Raw genomic sequence first — 17,189 nt, 5'->3', positions numbered from 1 at the left:
TTACAAGCTCCAACTGCCATTACCCTGACACACTAGATGCCAGTGTTAAGACTTGCTGCTCACCTGGCCGCCCATTCTTCATTACATGACCCACTTTAACTCTTACCTTCATTGAGGCTTTCAGCACTTGTGGTGTGAAATTAATAACTGGCGGTACAGCAATTCCTAAAAATGAACATAAGCAGTAGACCAGTGTGTGGTAAATGAGGTAAAGGAGAACTGCAGCGGTGGGATCAGCCAGCTGTTATCGTGGCTGCTGTTCAGATACATCAGTAAAAGTTGTTTTTAGCCTTCTTTGGCAGTTAGACTGACACCATGTTCACTCTTAGCTACAACTTAATATTTAACAGATATATTCTTTCTTAAAATGTAGAATATATTTAGAGTCTTTAAACTGTCTACAGGAAATACTGTGTCCGTCTGTATAAAAAGATTTGAGTGTCACAGCCATTCAAGTACTCACCATGGCAGGCAGGCAGCACAGGGGGATGTGAGTGACAAGAGAAATGTAACAATCCAAAAATACAACTACACCGAGTCAAATAAACGATCTCTTTAATGAAACAAACTCAGGAGGTTTCATTTTCCAAAGGGGAGAGCACTGGGAAAAAAGGAAATGCTGCTGTCCTTCAGGCAGACCTGGACTGTAGAAGATGAGCATATAGAGAAATGACTCAAATTTGAAGGACTTCATAACATATTTACAGTATTTCCTCTGAGCTGCACAGTCTTCTCCTTCTGTGATGTACAGGGACACTACGAGTGTGCATTAGAGCAAACCGTCCTCGTTTAGCCGCTGCTTCAGTCCCGCCCGTGTAGCATCTATGACGAGTATTATTTGGCAGGTTTGGCCTCAGTGGGGTTTTCTCCAGTGTCCAGAGTCTTGAGGAGGCGGAAGAGGCCGGCGGCCTCGCGGATGCGGCTGAACTCGATGCAGAAAGCCTGAACCTCGATGAAGAGGTCCTGAACATTGATAATCTTGTTCCGGATGAGCGACTGCAGGAAGACACAGACCAGACGGACCAGACGATTCTGGAAGAAAGAAAGTGTGATTAATACCTAATAACACCACACAAAGCATGGTCTCCAATTTACTGGAAAACACATTGAACCAGTTCAGAAGATTCTCATTCAGAGTGGGGTGAGCTGTGCGGTACAGCCCTGTCAACAAGTCTGAGCTATAGTCTGTGTCCTCAAGTCATTCTACTGTTTTATTAGTCTGTTATTTAGTACTTATTAGCAGGGGTGTGTGTGTTCAACATACTGACTTTCTGCTCCAAAACTTGAGGAGTTCTTTGTTCTTTTATGGATTTTTTTTTTCAAGGATTATGATTAAATATGAAGAAGCATCACTACATTGCGTGTTGTACTCTACCTGCATGTATTTGTCTTTGATTTGCTCACAGGTGGAGATGCAGTTAGAGATGTAGAGGTGGATAAACTCAGGAGGCAAATCCACAGCTGTGGTCAACCTGCGGACAAAAACAACCCCCAAAGAGTGACATTTCCACTTTTGACAATGAAACTTTTAACACCTCTTAAAACAGACCCAGTTTAGTCAGTCAGCTTCTGAATGAGTCATAGCGTGAGCCGAGTTTAGTTTAGAGACTAGAACTGGGCTTACTGACGAGAGGCCGCTTTACTCGAGTCACACATAGCGCAGATTAAAAAGCAACCAGTGACACAAACCCCACAAAACCTCGAAAATCTTTTGAAGACTGGATTAAAAACAAACAAAACTTTATTTTTAGTTTGACTTTTCAAACCTCAGCACACTGACATCAGTGTTCTGATCATTGTCCTGGCTTTGGTTGTTTTGTCTTTTTTTTTTTTCAGATCACACATTTGGCCTTTTTCTGTAAGCAGCTCCACGGCTCCGTGCCCTCACCTGTTGACGACCTCCATGGAGTGCAGCGACATGTCCATGTTGACCAGCACTGAGAAATATTCTGTGATCTGGCTGCTCTGCATCAGCTTTAGCAGCATCTCGATGGCCACCAGCGGGTTGTTCTCAACCAGGTCAGGCAGCTTCACCGGAGACAGACCGATGTGGTAAACCAGCTTCGGGTCCTTCTCCAGCTCAGCCAGCAGCTGCAGTGACAGAGCATGCAGGGAGTTACTGACAAGCAAAGATTTACACGCTGCATTTCAAATACACTGAAGGAGGAAAAAACTACAAATGATAAATATATTACCTCTGATAATGTAATAATATTAAAAGTTTAAACCATTACTGGCTCCACATCTGGAAACAAAGATTTTATGCTTTCTCTTGTAAACCCTCTCTTCATAATTCAGGGTCAACGGGGTGCTGGAGCCTAGCCCAGCTGTCCTGGGGTCAGAAGCGAGGTATGCTCTGGACAGATTGCTAGTTCACAGAGCTAATCCTCGGTAACAACAGACTGTATAACGAAGCTCTCTGGGTCTGGGAGTGATGGTAAGACAAAAGATGTTAAGTTTGGATGGTTAATTATAAATAATTACCATCTTGTATAAAGATGCATACTGTCCTCCAGTGTCTGGAGAAACAGAAATAAACTCCCACTATCAATCAGCTGTAAACTACCATTTTTATCCTCTGATTAATCCACATCATTCCATTTTATTCCTGTTGATTTCACATTCTGACTCTTTTCAAACCATGTTTTAATGTCTTGTCTTAATATATTTGTCTTGTGCTTTTCTCCTTTTGTGAAGTAGCAACTTTAACCCTGAAATTCCTCTCTGGGTTTATCTGGTTGCACTCCAAAGGCAGCTGGTGGCAGCACCATAGTTTCAGTTTAAATAGAATTGCAGTGCCTGACTTTAAGAGAAGCATTAAATGGCTGAGCCACCTGTGATTGCTGCTGTGCAGACAGCGGGCTCTTGAAGGCCTTGGACATGATGCGTTTGATCTCCACGCCGGTGCTGTTCTTCACACACATGGAGCGATCCCACTGGATGCTGTGATCTGGCTCGGTGGGGTTCAGCCACGCCAGCTCGTCCTCACACACGTGGAGAGGAGGCGGCGGCCGGATGAACTCAGGGCGGAAGTGACCTGAGGATTAAACAACGATATTGAAACACTTGTGATAATCCTGTTCTGTTTCAGACGTAGCTTTATTCATGGGTGGCGGTCTACTCTAGTAACCATGGCTACATGTGTGCCAGCTTTAAAAGGTGATCTCGTGTTCAGAGAGCCAAGCATTGTGTCTCAGGATATGAACAGCAATGAACTGTAATATTGGGACACCACGGCAGAGAGCTGAAGCTCTGATGCACACACTAGTGAAACTACTCAGGTTCTTGTGTGACCATGCTGCTTCATCTGACTTATGGATGAACATAAGTCAGATGTGCACTTGACAGCTGAAAACCCACAAAACTGCCAGCAAAGCAAAACGTTCACTTGTTTTTCATCTGTGATCTCCTAATTCACACAGCTCCTGACTTGTAAGCTAGAAGTGAATAACCAGCCGAGTGATGAGAAACATGATGATGAGAAACATGATGATAAGACATACTCTTTTCATGTTGCTTGCACACACACACACACACACACACACACACACACACACACACACACACACCTGAGGTGACCTGCTTTTAATGTTCTTGGTTTTCTGCATAACAAAAGCCTTTTTGAAAAATGAACAAACAAATCATCAATAACACTTACTTTCCAGGGGAGGGCGTGGGCCTGTGACCAGAGACTCGATGATCTGGTTGGCCACAGAGCTGTCGAATCCTGAGTTGGATGAGTCTGGGTCTGGATCATTGAGAATGCTTGGGAAACTGGCCTTACTCTGAGTGGGCAACTCTGACTGACGCTCTAAACAACAAAGAGACAGAAACAGTGAATTAAAACATAAAAGAAACAAAGTGCAAAGTAAACAAAGTAATCTGTGCAAAGAGATTAAAGAAGAAAAAAAATTGCCTTTTAAAACAAACCAGTATAAACAAGTGACAGTTTTGACCAGTCACACCTAGTCTTTCAGTCAGTAGATCATTTATGGGTGAGTGGGTACTGACCTGCCAACGCTAGCTGCAACCCGCTGATGTCTACAGACTGGGGCATGTTGCCAACATCCATGCAGGACACCTGTCTGGGTGTCTTTTTGAAGAGATCCCTGGGAGGTGCCAACATCAGTTGGGACAGGAAGAACTTCTCAGGTTGGGTGATGGGAGGCAGGAAGCCTGGACACCAAACACAGGAGACTTCATACACTTCATAATCCCTGATGCCCTCATTCATCATGTTACACAGTCACACTGAGACTGCCAGTGTAACTGGGTGTTGCACTGGCAGCAAGATCTGAGGGCAAATGTTTAACTGAACTGAACACGTTTGTCTGAAATGAGAAACAGACTGTTTCTCATTTCAGACAAACAGATAGGGACAACATTACATAAGGCTGTGGTCCTTCAAAGCACAATCATGTGCCACAGAGACATCACTCGTTTGTGTCTAGACTCTAGAGTATAAGATGCCAAAAATCTTGATTGGTCATCACTGTTACAACACGAAGACTTAGACTCTTTAAAAAAAAAAGCACAACCCTCAAATATTGAGTTTAGCTTCAGAGAAAACCTCAACTTTGTATCAAAGCTTATTCGCTGCTGCTATATGTCCTGCTCGTTTAGGCCTGGCTGATTTCTTTCTCGGTGACATAAACAAAGTCAGGAAAAAGCATTTTCACACGGAGACCTACCGGACAGCACCTTCTCCTGTTCCTCTCCGGCAGGTGCGGGGTTCAGCAGGTGCGCGAAAACAGCGGCGAAAGGGTTAGCGGCCAGTGGCTCGGTGCGGTACATCTCCCACAGCAGGTAGAGGGCGATGAGCCGCTGCGAGGAGCTGGGCAGCAGGTCCGGTTGCTGCAGAAGCATCACCAACACCGAGCCGACCCTGAAGTGCTCAGCTTTCCCGAAGTAATGATGAAAGTGAGTGGAGAGGCTTTCGAAGGAGTTGGTGCAAGCCTCTTCCGAGATGATGCTCAGCAGGTTGGACAGTTCCTTCGGAGCGAGTGTCATGGTTTCCTCAACTGAATCTTTCCTGCTTGGGCGGAACCGTTATAAGACTATTTTTTTGTTTGTTTAAATAGCTAATATAGCAAATACAGCATCCTCGCAACGAACCGGGTGCGTTTAATTCATATTTGAAGAGCAAATCTGAAAAGCTACAGAATGAAAATGATCAAACGAGTTGTTAGCAAAAAGTTAGCTTAACTAGCATTGCGGCGCTAACTGACATAAAGCGGCATTTTCACAGTCGAATAATCCGCCCCACAAACTCCACTCTGCCCGGTGCTGAAACTGCATAACAGTCTTACAAAAACTAACAAAACATTAACCGATAGAAACATCCAAGTTTGTCCAGGTGTTTTCACGACTGTTGAGAGTCGGTGACCGACGTATTAGCAGTTTAAATTCACGACAGTACGTCGGTCATACCGAGCTGCATTACGGGTAATGTAGTTTCGTACAGTGGCGTTTCACTTCCCCCTTAAAATAAACTCGTTTAAGTAATCTATAGGAAAGCAGCAATTTTAGACTCGAAAAGCGTGAGGTGTCATCCAATAAAAGTCACTTTAAAAGCTACAGCTGACCATAAAATAGTGGTTTGACTAGATAAAGAGCTTCTTCCTTTACCGATCAGTCCTCGCGTTATCATTTCCGGCGTTTTGTCCTGTCGAAATAAAATGACAATTGTCGATACACTCTTAAAAGTGTTCTTTCATTGCGTTTCTTTTTTACCTTTAAGCAGGTTTGTGAAAAAAAAAAAAAAAAAAATTTTATTTATATATATATATATATATATATATATATATATATATATATATATATATATAAAAAAAAAATTTTATTTATATATATATATATATATATATATATATATATATATATATATATATATATATATATATATATATATATTTTTTTTTTTTTTTTTTTTTTTTTTTTAAATTTTATTTTATATATTCTCAGTTCTTGTGAGCATACGCATTTAATTATTATTTCTTATCTTCACCTTTCAACAAAAAAAACTTAACTCTTCTGTACGCAGTTTCTACCGTCCAGTCTGATAAATACCCAACAGTAGTACATGCTTATTGTTAAGACATTTATTTAGTATTTTCACTTAAAGAACATTGTGCTTTCAGTCATGTTCACTTTGGAAAGGAGAAAGCTTCTTCTGAGGCCTGTTCTTTCAGGTAGATCCCGAAGAATGAGATGGGAGAAATAAAATGAAAGCGATGATCTAAAGAGAAACCAAAGGTCCTATAAGAAACTCAAAGGTGATGAGTGCAATTCAGCAGGGGCGTGTCCAGAATTTTTTCAGCTGATTGTAGGGTGTCTTACTTTCTCTTGTGGCCACGTGTAATGAAATTATTACTATCATAGGAGAGTCTTGCCAGGGGGGGGCACTGGGGGTTACTCTTAAAATATTTTGTGAATCTCAACCCAGACTTGTCCTGTTTAGAGGTCAATGTCTGCACTGAGGGCAATGAAACAGATTCTTGATTTTCTTTTCTTTCTTTTTTTAAAGGCCTTGGAGAAGCTGTCCATAACATCTCACAGTTCATCTCATTTTTTAGTCCACACTTTAAAGGGATATTGCAGGCTAAACAAAAACCAGAGTGAGCCAAAGTTTGCAGCAGCTCAAACGATTTGCTGTCTACATTAAAGACATTCTGTCTGAAGGCTGGCGACCGTTGTGTTCACATATGAACTTACACTAGATTTATTTATTTTTTACCTTTTCAAAGAGGGTTGTGTGCTGCTTCACACTACACCTTCTGTTCTTTTTGTGCTCCTACAGAGAAGTGTGTAAATTTCTGATGATTTGTATTCATTTTAATTTGGACAACACTTTGCACTCAAACTTGAAAGTACATGGATATATGAATAAATACAATTATTGTTATCTGAAAATGTCAGCTTGGTATATAGGTATTAAAATAATTATTTGCAGCTACACAAGAGAGAGAATCTTTATCTTAAGAGCATCAAGAAAAAAAACGTTTTTTCCTTCAACTCAAACATCTATAGGGGAAAACTGTTTCTCATCTTATTTGTTATTTAATTTGGCATACTCTGGTTTCTGTGGTAAAACACCTCTTAAGTTACACTGTACATTAAGGACACACTGTTTTCAAGTCCAAAGTCACTTCAGTCAACAAGGGAACATTTGGTTCTTACTGGTTCTCACACACACGTGCACACAACTCTTCACACACACATATGGCACAAAAATATCCACCTTTTTCTGAGAGTCGGTCTTACGTCCAAGCACACAGGGCTTCAGTTAAAGGGCTATTACAAGCAAAAACTGCACAGAAACATCACAACCTCCAGCTGGTCAAACAGACATCATAAAGCAAGCTGGTGAAACTACAGGAAAAGAAAAAAGAAAAAACAGAATATGGCGAATAAAAATGTCTATTATATATCAGGCATGCAAGCAAACACACTGTAAACTTAAACAACAACAAACAAAAAAAACCAAAACAAAACTGATAACAGCTCCAGAATCTCTTCCTGGCGATTAGATCAGGTCCACTTTACTACACGACAACAAACCCACGATGAGGTCGGACACAGGAGAGCTTAGTTCTGCTGTCTGGTCTGACCTTGGCGATTGATCAGATCTCTTGTGGATTAGATAAAATGTTAGTTTAGTTACACACATACATTTATATCAGCCAGAACTGCCTTTGCAGCTTCATTCAACACAGAACTAACAAGAAAACTTCAGCTACCGGAAAACACACAGTTCCACTTGCAGACGTCACATCACAGCAGGATGTGGTGTGATGTTAAAGGAACTTTCTATGAGGACAGAAGCTCAGTTTTCACTGAATACTGTCCATGAAGAGAGCAGGATGGCATCCAATCAACTTGCAAAAAGGTCACTCACACAACTTCACTGAGTTTAGTGTCACTGAAGATCTTTGTGCTGTTCGCTTTGTTTAACATAAAAACCTTTCTGACCTGTAGTGTTTTCTTTTATCGTTTCCTTCATCTCAAGTTTATCCCCAAGACTCCTCCCTCAGAGAACTCCTTCTTTCACCTCATAAGGCTCTTAGGATTGTTTGTTTTTTTGTTTTTGGAGATTGGCACCATTAAAAGTCACGCAGGATTAGCTTTTAACAGTTCCACACTACAGTGTCCATTTGAATCAACATCACTGGCTTATGTCTAGATTTTCAGCTCTACTATTATAAGAATCACTCTGCTGTGATCATGTCTATGATTTATAACATTTAACCACACTTACATACTAAATGGTTTCACATCTGTATGAGAAATGGAAAAAAGTTCTGCACAACATGTGTTGCAAGAGAACAAATTTCTTATGTCAACATCTTAAAATCAATTTCTTGTGATTAAAAAAAACAAAATCAAATGTGTCCTACTCATGTCTTGATCTTCTGGGTGCAGTCATTTCTTTTGATTAGTAGGACTTAGATTATTAGGACAATTATCACTTCTGCAGCATACACACATTTGTATGACCGAGACACACCCTGAATGTGTGGCAACACCTGTACCATCAGGTCCCACTTAAACGTTCTTTTCTAAAATGTGTGTAGTCATTCTTCAGAGAAACAGAGCTGTTGTGTGGCTGGAAAGCACCGCATTTCATAATTTCTTTGAATTACACGGGGTTGAAAAGAAGATACCCAAAGAACTTTACTGACTTTTTACTTGCATGTAGACAGGTCTCAGGTGTTTTTAAATGAATATCTCACACCTGAAACCCCTCTTAGTCCTAAAGCACTAAGGTAAAGCCTGTTATTGATTAAGTGGTCGTTTTGTTTTCACAAGCTCTGACTTTCTTGTGACCAATTAGTGTGAATTTAAGGAGACAAATGGCAACGTGGAACAGGGTCACATTTTCCCTTCTAGTTCTTGACCGCAGCTGTGATTACAGACACGTTTGGCTCAGTCAGCGTAGTGCATGATGGACTCTACGTAGTTTCCAGGGAAGAGACCGGTGGTCGAGTTCATCACTCCTTCAAACCACCCGTCCTCGTTCTTCTTGATGACGTATATGATCGCTCCTTCTTGGAACGACAGCTCGTCCTCCTTGTCGGCCGTGTAGTCGTAGATGGCCACCACTGGAGGGCGACAAACACACCAATATATGATTACTAAACAGCAGAAGGTTCAGTCATTTCACCAGAAGCAGTGCAGTAAATGTAATTGCATGCATTTCAGTTTTTACGCACAAATGGAAACTAAAAAACTGCTCACCCCTGTGATTAATGCAACAACTAATCCAATAATATCCAAAGCAATTAATGAGTATAAAAGACATCAATACCTGACTTAAGATTTTTGGGGGACTTTGGGAATTAGGTTTTCCGGGTAGACAACCTTAAATCCAAGTTGTGTTATTCTACCCGGAGACACAGTTTAAGGCTACATATATGAGCAACTAATTCAAGGAACACTGATGGAGTGATCTAACACAACCTCATAAACAATGCAAACTGCAAGTACTTTGTTGCCTCTGTGTATTTCTGTGGTGTACCTTTCTCTAAGTAGTTCCTGGGGGCCCACGGTGGGTCTTCTTCAGCATACGGGTCGTTATACTCCACTACTGCTGAGTCCTCCTCTTCATGCCCATCCTCAGCTGGCTGAGGAGTGGGCAGGGCCTCCTCGTGCGCTACTTGGTTCTCAGTGGCAGGCTGCGAGGGAGGGGGGGCGTCTGAAACTGGAGGTTGGGGATACTTTATACAAGCTGAACTGAATCTGGGCTTAAAAGCTGATGATGTCATCCGTTTTGACACACAGATGTTCAAGAGAAAAATGATGTGCAGAAACATTTCTCTGATAAATTACTGAAAAAGAATCCAGATTAATACTCACTGGACTCCTGAACTCGAGCTACAAACCCCATCAGAGGAAGCTGAGGGGTGAACTGGAGCAGGGAGGGGGGCGGGGGAGAGGCTGCAAGCACAAAAGACAAAACTTTTACCAAACTTTCTCAATGTGGGAGTGGAGTGACTGGTGGCTGCTTTTATACTGCATACCTGGGCTCTGGTTGTAGTAGGGACCGCCATTGACCTGATTCTGGGTTGTAATTGGCTGACCAGTCACCGATGGGGGGCGGCGGTAAGGCAGTGACCCCCCCACCTGTGGGGTTTGCTGTCGAGGCTGAGGCCGGTTCATACTGTAGAACTGAGGGACGATAGGGCCTGACCAGCAAAGAGGGGCAACGTTATAAACTCATATTTTCTTAATACACTGCGTATCAATCAATCAGTGATTCAATTCCATTTTAATTTTCTGTGTTAAACATGAAGGAAAGAGTTAAAGATTAGCTCCCCGGGGTGGGGATAAAATCCACAGAAACAGAGAGAAAAAAGGAGGACTTGGTGATGTTTGGAGAGCAGAGGTGTCCCTGAAAACTCACCTTCAGTGGGTGATGAAGAAGAGGAGGAGGAGGAAAGTGGAGGGGGAGGGGCAGGGGGAAGCAGCTCCGATTGGACTTCGGATGTGCTTGTGGAAGATTTAGAGGGGGGGGAGGTGCCGGCGTTTGGCGCATTCGCTTGAGAGTTTGCTTGGGAAGGTGAGTTGGCATGTTGAGAAGGTGAGCTCGGCGGCAGAGGTGCGTTGGGTTGTGTTAAGGTTGTGGTGGAGGAGGAGGAGGAGAAAGAGGAAGGAGTTGGGGACGGGGAAGGGGAAGAGTTAGGGGCGGTAGAGGATGAGCTAGCAGGTCCGGCAGTCGGGGAAACTTCAGGCAGAAGAAAAGGAAGGATGGAAAGGAGGAAGGAGTTAGGAAATAAGGTTATAGGAGGGAGTGAGTGACAAAGCACAAACAGCAGGGGGAGCTGAATTTCAAGCACAGAAATTACACACAAAAATTAAGCTGTTTATATAGTTTATAACTTTAGAAGGACTTTAAAATATAAAATCTTAATAGTACAAAGAGTCCAGTTAGAATTGGAGGAATGGTGGGCAGGTGTGTAGCACAGACGTGTATATTTCTGTGTGTTACCCGGGAATGTGGAGGGTGGGGAGGGTGTGGGCACAGCAATGGGAATGCCCACGCTGCCGCTGCCGCTGTTCTCTCTACTGCTGCTCCGACTGCTGCTGCTGGGATGGCTGCCTCCACTGCTACCACTGCGCACACACACACACACACACACACACACACAGAGTGGGGGAAGTCAGGGTCCTGCATAGGGATGTGTTCCACCTTGGATTCAGTTAGAAATGGGTAAAATACCAGAATCACTGAGCTGCAAGGCCAAGTAATCTCCTATCAAACCTTTATTTCATGACTCCTCTGATAAAAGCATTCAAGCTGAAAAAGCATTGAAATGAATGTCAAATGTCCCACCTCACCACCAGTACTACAGCAGGTTCTGTGACCAATAGGATAAGATTATCTATGGCACGCATGGAAACAAAACAGCAATTTCTCAAACAGGTCATAAAGCTCTTTGACTTGGCTCATGAAAGTCATAACCCCCCCACTAATTTTGGCTACACTTAAAGACGACCTATAAGGAGAGACTATAGCAAATGTACACCAAGTATGTCTTTAAACATTTATTGGTGTAAACTGTGTGATAGGACATTGCTCTCTCTGTGTGGAAATCCCTACAAACATTCAGGTTTCGGTTTAAGGACTCCCTTTTAACAGGAAGAAAGCTCTGGCCGAACCAGGCCCAGGGAGGGGCAGCCAAGTGACAAGTTGGGGGGTGAGGGCAAAGAGAAGAGAGTGAGACAGGTCACAATTAAAATGACCAAAAGTCGTATTACCAGGATGCTTCAACAATGAAACAAAACAGTTTCAACTTTGAAATGAAATCAGCTTTTGATGAGAGAATAAATTGACACTACACAGATAAAAAGGAGTTGAGCTGTCTCCTGCACGATGGCAGCTGGGCACACATGGCCTGCAGCAAGCCTACATTTGGCTCAGCAGTGAATGCAGGAAACACATCGTCTAGATGAGTGATTTCCAAAGTCTGGCCTGTGATACGGTCACAAATGAGCCAGAAAGGAATAAAGGACAGAAATCATATTTACGTTATTTATTTTTAGTCATTTTTCAATTACCATTTTTTACATAGTTTTTTTGGTCTCTGTTCAGTTCCAAATCAGTTGTTGTGGGGCCAAAGCGTTACCTTAAATCTCAATAATTTACACTAAGCAGCTGCTTTTATTACCTTTAATTTTCCAGCCATTATAAATGCAAATAGCTAATATCAGCCCGCCAATAATAAAGGTCCAATATAGTTTCATATTCATATTATTTTTTCTACTTTATTCTTTCTTGCTTCCAGCCTTCGCCCTCTTACACTACGCCGTCTGGCCTGGCAAGTCATTTACAACACGAACGCTAATAAAGCAGCAAACAGGAGTCACATGGCATCAGCCTCTAACTGGATGTTTTGTACACGCTCGTCTTTGCTAATAAGAATTAATGAACTGAAACAAAAGATTTGATATGAGCTGATTTCTCAGCCTCACAACCTGGAACTGGATTTAATGAGCAGCAAGGCTGTTGAGTAATTCTGCTGTGAGGAACTTATTTTTTTGCTTTATAACATTGTTAATATCATGTTTACAAATAAAAAAGACCTCTGAACTTGGAGACCAAGAAAACTTGATGTGTAGTATTTCACCGTTTTCCAAAATTACACAATCAACAAAAAAAACAGCTCTATTTTTACACTCCAGAAAATGTAAACAATTTAAAAAAAAAAGTGGATATGAAACGCTGACTGACTGCTTACTCAGTCATGATTTTTCAAAAGGCACAAAGAGAGCAACAGATAAAAGCAAACAAATATTAAAGGCAAAGGCAGCAGGGGCAGAGGCTGGCTCGCTGATGAAGATGAAAAGAAAAGTGCAAAGACAAGAAACAGCAGAGCAAACAGCAGCAGAATGAGAGAGAGCTAACATCATCACAGGAGCAATGAAACCATAAACACAGCACATGCAATCTGATCAGTTTTAGAGTGACTGAGTTGAAGGTGGTGACTGGATGGGAAGGACTTGAGAATAGTTTGAGGCAGAGCTGTGATTGGACAAAACAGGGCTCTAAATAATCTATACTTTTGTTTATTCATTTTTAAAATGCTACATCAGCGCTGCACAATTACTGCAAAGGGTGCCTTTTAGAGCAACCACAGACAGCATAACAAGAACGTAAATTCTGGGTCTAAAAAAGTGAACCTGCATTCTTTTTACAGAGGGAAACTCTTGTGTTTGCAGAAAGCATACTGGTTGTACAGAAATCTACAAGAAAACCACCATACATCTCTATTGCTCTGTGGCTCAATGACTAGTTCATGATGAAACTCTTTTTGTAACATTTATGACTTTTCCAAGTGTCAGAAAAGAGGATTATGTTCATTGGCTACGCACCTGTCAATCACGTTATTGGAAAGTGAGAGTCTGGTCCAGCCCTTAACTGGTCATACTTTTTTAATCACATATGAAGAGTATGAAGAGTATAAAACACACAGATGGCTAAAATGCTACCAGGAGCCTGAAAGGTGGTGACATGGTGGCTACGTCCATCTTTTATGCTGTCTGTGAGATTAACATGTAAACACTGTCAAAGACTTAAACATTTATTTGCGAATGCAAAATTCAAAGCTCTGCTTTCAAAGTATTTGCCTCTCTCTCCCATCCAGGACACCAACAGCTACATAAACTGCAGAGGAGACAAAAGAAAACTACAAGCTGAAAATGAATGAAAGAATAAAATCAGTTAGTTGATGCTGTGAGGGTGTAAACAGAAAGTTAGTTCTGTGAGTCCTCTGTGTTCTCTCAGCAGTAACACTAACACGTATGATTAGGTTAATAAAATAACTACATAAAATCCTTTTAGCAATGAACAGTGTATTTGAAATGAACCATAACAAGCATGTACTCCCTGAGCGTGATTGCTGAGCAAATCCACAGAGGAAACACTGGACAGCAGCAGAGAAGCCAGAGCAGGTGAACGATTACAGAGGCCTAGAGGAACGTGACCACTTTTGTACAAGACTGTATTTCTGCAGTGCCGCATGAAATATGCATTTGTTTGTCAGTATCTGGAGCGACGTTTTATAGCAGATTTCATTAGATGTTCAGATTTAAGCTTCTAACGTTGATCAAGACTTTTTAAAGGCCAATTCTTTGATTTTGTGGCTGTACGGCTATAGCTGTAGTGTGATATTGAAATCTTTCTCCCTGTATTTTATTTTGTTGATGAAGTTAAAAGCTGGGAATGTTTTCTGCAGGATACATTTTGTCTTGAACTGAAAAATGACTCTCCAGGTGTTCTGAAATATGTTTAGTCACCGTGCAAGCCAATTAGATCAGCTGTAAATGACCAAGAATGGAAGCATGAACTAAAACACACTGCGTGAGGATGAGAGAGAAAACAATCTCTCCTTTAGCTTTTTAAGCAGGCTGAAATGAAAAATATGTCTAAACAAAAAAACAACAACAAAAAACCCAGCAGTGATTTTAAAGTTTTTCAAAGTTTTATCAGAGATGCAAAAGAATTTCAGCAGGGAAAAGGAAAAGCTCTGAATCCCATTCTGGCAGGCCACGTTTACCCACTGACCCGGCTACCTGTATGTTCGGGGTCGATGGTTGAGGGTAGCGGTGCGGGCCGGACTTGGAAGCTGTCCCCCTGCCATATTGTTTCTGGTAGGGCTGGAGACATAATCATTGGGTACAACAGGGGGGCGCACAGGCTCCAGTGTCCTGTAGGGGGAGTTCTTCCTGTACATGCAAAACGTAAGGGTGAAGACAGGGTTAATGGGGAGACAAACTTGATTCTGGCGACAAAGGATCGCTCCTGAAAGTAACATTAAATAGCCACAAGCACACTTAAAGCATCAGTATTGATATGCAAGTACACCTTAATTCTGCAAGTGAGCTAGCTATAGCCTCCTTCCTGCTGTGGAACAAAAAGAATAAAATCGGTAAAGGTCATGTTCAAAGGCCAGTGTGTATTTTTAGAGAAATAAAATTCCTCCCACGTCACAGAGCTGTATGTAGAGAATAAGGACGAGTGAACGCCAACAGAGGAAAACAAAAAACTGACCAAAATCAGAGTGAAGCAATGGATCAGCACAATAAATGTCACTTACTGCATACACATAACACAAAGCAGGCACAGTGTCCACCTGGTTAACTCCGCCTCACGAATAATTACACAGTTACATCCAATATTTCAACAACCTATGAGTCATGTAATGCACCAGCAGTTATCACTGTAAGCAAAGAAAAAGACTGCATGATTTCCAAGCAGATTTACAGCCATTTATTTGGATTTCTATTGGGGTTTCCCATTTATCCCATCTAGTCTGTCTGCAAAGGATTCTGTTATTTCACCAAGTTTAAAGCGCGCAGTGTTAATCCAATCCGATTAACACTGGTGCTAAAGAAAGAACAGTCAAACTTAGACGGTGAAAACTCTCTGAATCGTCTGGGTTGTTATTTATGTGAGTGTGAGTCGTCAGAAGGCCTGTTGATTACAGCATTACGCCAGCTCACTGCTGTGATTTGTTCCTCGTCTCTCCACGCATGTTTGTGTTAGAGTGTGTGTGTGTGTTAGAGTGTGTGTGTGTACAGACATTTGGCTTGTGCACCAAAGCTCCAGTCAACTCAAAGTTCCAGCCAAGTGCTGAGCTGCTTCTGCTCCCTCATCCTTAGGGAACGCAAACACTTTCTCATCTTATTTGTTGTCATACTGCACCAAATGTCAGACTTGTGGACGTTAGGTTTAAAAAGTAGAATTATTTAAATAACAGAGAACTAGACAACTACCTATTCCTAACTTCTGTGTTGCTTATGAAATGAGACTGCAGTAGCGCAACATTGTAAGACTGTGTTGCATTACGGGTTGTTTGCAGTCTTGTGATAATCTTTGGCTAGTCAGGGCTCTTTCAGCAGGGAAAAAATCCTGCCGTGCTGTTCAACATGGTACAACAGGTGGCTGATCAGCAGGTTACAGGAAATAGGAAGCAACGCAGCAGACAACACAGACTGAATGAGGCCACCTATCAGCCTACCTGCTGCACACAGACAATCAAAGTATTGCAATAAATATTGTAATAAGGTAATGCAGCAGCACGTAAGTTAGCTCCTCTAACCGGAGTCACTGACCTGGAGCTCTTAGGTTTGTTATTGCTGTTGGTGCCTTTTGGAGCATTTTCATGGAATTTACCCACCATTATCACTTAGTAACTGATGTGGACATTCCAAGAAGCTTGTGGTTCTCTTTTGGTGAATTCGATTTTACATGGCTGTAGCTTCCAAAAGTGAAGCCAGTAAATACATAAATACAAACCTGCATCCCTTTTTTTGGCCACCAGCGGATGATACCTGTGGTTAGAAAAAGGCTAATGGTCCTATAGAAGTCCGTGGAGAAATCAACCAAAAGAGGTTTAGAAAGTAGGATTATCCAGGAAATACTTATTGGTTAGCAACATGTGACTGACAACTCGTTAGCCAGTTAGTGTGTGGTTTCCTGTTAACATCCACACCTTGGTTGTCAAGTATCACAATACCAAGAGGGTGACGTCAGGTCAAGATGCTCATGTGAATCTCATAGTTGCTACAGCCGTCTTTTATACTGTCTCTGGCTGTATTCCCAATGCTGCCTAGCGTTAGCTACTAATTAGCTAGTAAGCACTCCATCCTTTTAATCCAAATACAAGAACTTCTGGCTCAGAAGTACCAGCATGGTGGAAGGTCCAAACTCTTACGCTAAAGCCTCAAAATGTTGGGTCAAAATCGACAGCCAACATAACAGTGGTTACATCCATCTTTTATATTGTCTATGGTATATAGACTTATGTGTATTGTGCTAGCTAATTCAGCACACCTAAGCAGCATGGAAAGTGATAGGAAGACAGCATCTGCGGACTGTTCAAGACCCAATATTTACTCAAGAAAGCTGGACCCAGAGAAAGTAAGACAACGGGAATAAATAAGGAATAAGGAATGAGAAAGTTAAAAAAAAAAAGAGAGGAAGGAGTGAAATCGAGATGAAGATAAGGAGATAAGGAGAGAGAAAGAATGAGGGCTACAGCTGGGTGACCTAGATGTTTGAGGGGAGAGAACACAACAAGCTTTCACAACGCATGACGTTATTCCTCTGAGCACTGCATTTTACTGTGTGTGTGTGTGTGTGTGTGTGTGTGTGTGTGTGTGTGTGTGTGTGTGTGTGTGTGTGTCAT

The 17,189-nt window shown here is 41.8% G+C and overlaps 2 protein-coding genes across 8 annotated transcripts in view; both read right to left on the bottom strand.

Moving 5' to 3' along the window:
- Window positions 1-538: 538 nt before the first annotated feature.
- cnot11 (CCR4-NOT transcription complex, subunit 11) lies at window positions 539-5,685 on the bottom strand. 3 transcript variants are annotated; one of them, XM_085435378.1, is made up of 8 exons: window positions 5,629-5,685; window positions 4,692-5,032; window positions 4,012-4,176; window positions 3,659-3,811; window positions 2,835-3,037; window positions 1,889-2,091; window positions 1,376-1,472; window positions 539-1,032 (listed from the first exon to the last, which is right to left on the bottom strand). In XM_085435378.1, exons 2-8 carry the CDS (start codon window positions 5,008-5,010, stop codon window positions 835-837), a joined length of 1,338 nt encoding a protein of 445 aa, XP_085291504.1. In that variant the 5' UTR covers window positions 5,011-5,032; window positions 5,629-5,685; the 3' UTR covers window positions 539-834. The 3 variants fall into 3 exon arrangements, with proteins under 3 accessions (XP_085291504.1, XP_085291505.1, XP_085291503.1); XM_085435379.1 differs by having other exon boundaries at window positions 5,586-5,637; XM_085435377.1 differs by lacking the exon at window positions 5,629-5,685 and having other exon boundaries at window positions 4,692-5,573.
- A 394-nt stretch (window positions 5,686-6,079) lies between these two features.
- Window positions 6,080-17,189, bottom strand: part of LOC146690352 (abl interactor 2-like) — a 34,852-nt gene continuing 23,742 nt past the window's right edge. For 2 of the 5 annotated variants that reach the window (XM_085435370.1, XM_085435371.1), the window contains 7 exons: window positions 14,572-14,724; window positions 10,988-11,112; window positions 10,403-10,723; window positions 10,020-10,184; window positions 9,856-9,936; window positions 9,518-9,700; window positions 6,080-9,101 (listed from right to left, as the gene is read on the bottom strand). In XM_085435370.1, the coding sequence (XP_085291496.1) occupies window positions 8,926-9,101; window positions 9,518-9,700; window positions 9,856-9,936; window positions 10,020-10,184; window positions 10,403-10,723; window positions 10,988-11,112; window positions 14,572-14,724 (1,204 nt within the window). In that variant the 3' untranslated portion in view covers window positions 6,080-8,925. The remainder of the gene's footprint in view (window positions 9,102-9,517; window positions 9,701-9,855; window positions 9,937-10,019; window positions 10,185-10,402; window positions 10,724-10,987; window positions 11,113-14,571; window positions 14,725-17,189) is intronic. The other 3 variants (XM_085435373.1, XM_085435374.1, XM_085435372.1) reach the window with 2 other exon arrangements.

The sequence above is a fragment of the Copadichromis virginalis genome, linkage group LG16, assembly GCF_057382275.1.
Source record: "Copadichromis virginalis isolate Kocher_CV1m ecotype Utaka linkage group LG16, C_Virginalis_male_GT1.1, whole genome shotgun sequence".
Lineage (NCBI taxonomy): Eukaryota > Metazoa > Chordata > Actinopteri > Cichliformes > Cichlidae > Copadichromis > Copadichromis virginalis.
The sequence above is the reverse complement of the archived record's forward strand: the minus strand, read 5'-3'. Positions and strand labels throughout refer to the sequence as shown.

Coding starts and splice junctions, on each gene's coding strand:
- cnot11 (XM_085435378.1), bottom strand. CDS start 5,010: ATGACACTCGCTCCGAAGGAACTGTCCAACCTGCTGAGCATCATCTCG. Junction 3,038..3,658: donor CCCACGCCCTCCCCTGGAAA/GTAAGTGTTATT, acceptor TTTAATCCTCAG/GTCACTTCCGCCCTGAGTTC. Junction 1,033..1,375: donor TCAAAGACAAATACATGCAG/GTAGAGTACAAC, acceptor TCTTTCTTCCAG/AATCGTCTGGTCCGTCTGGT.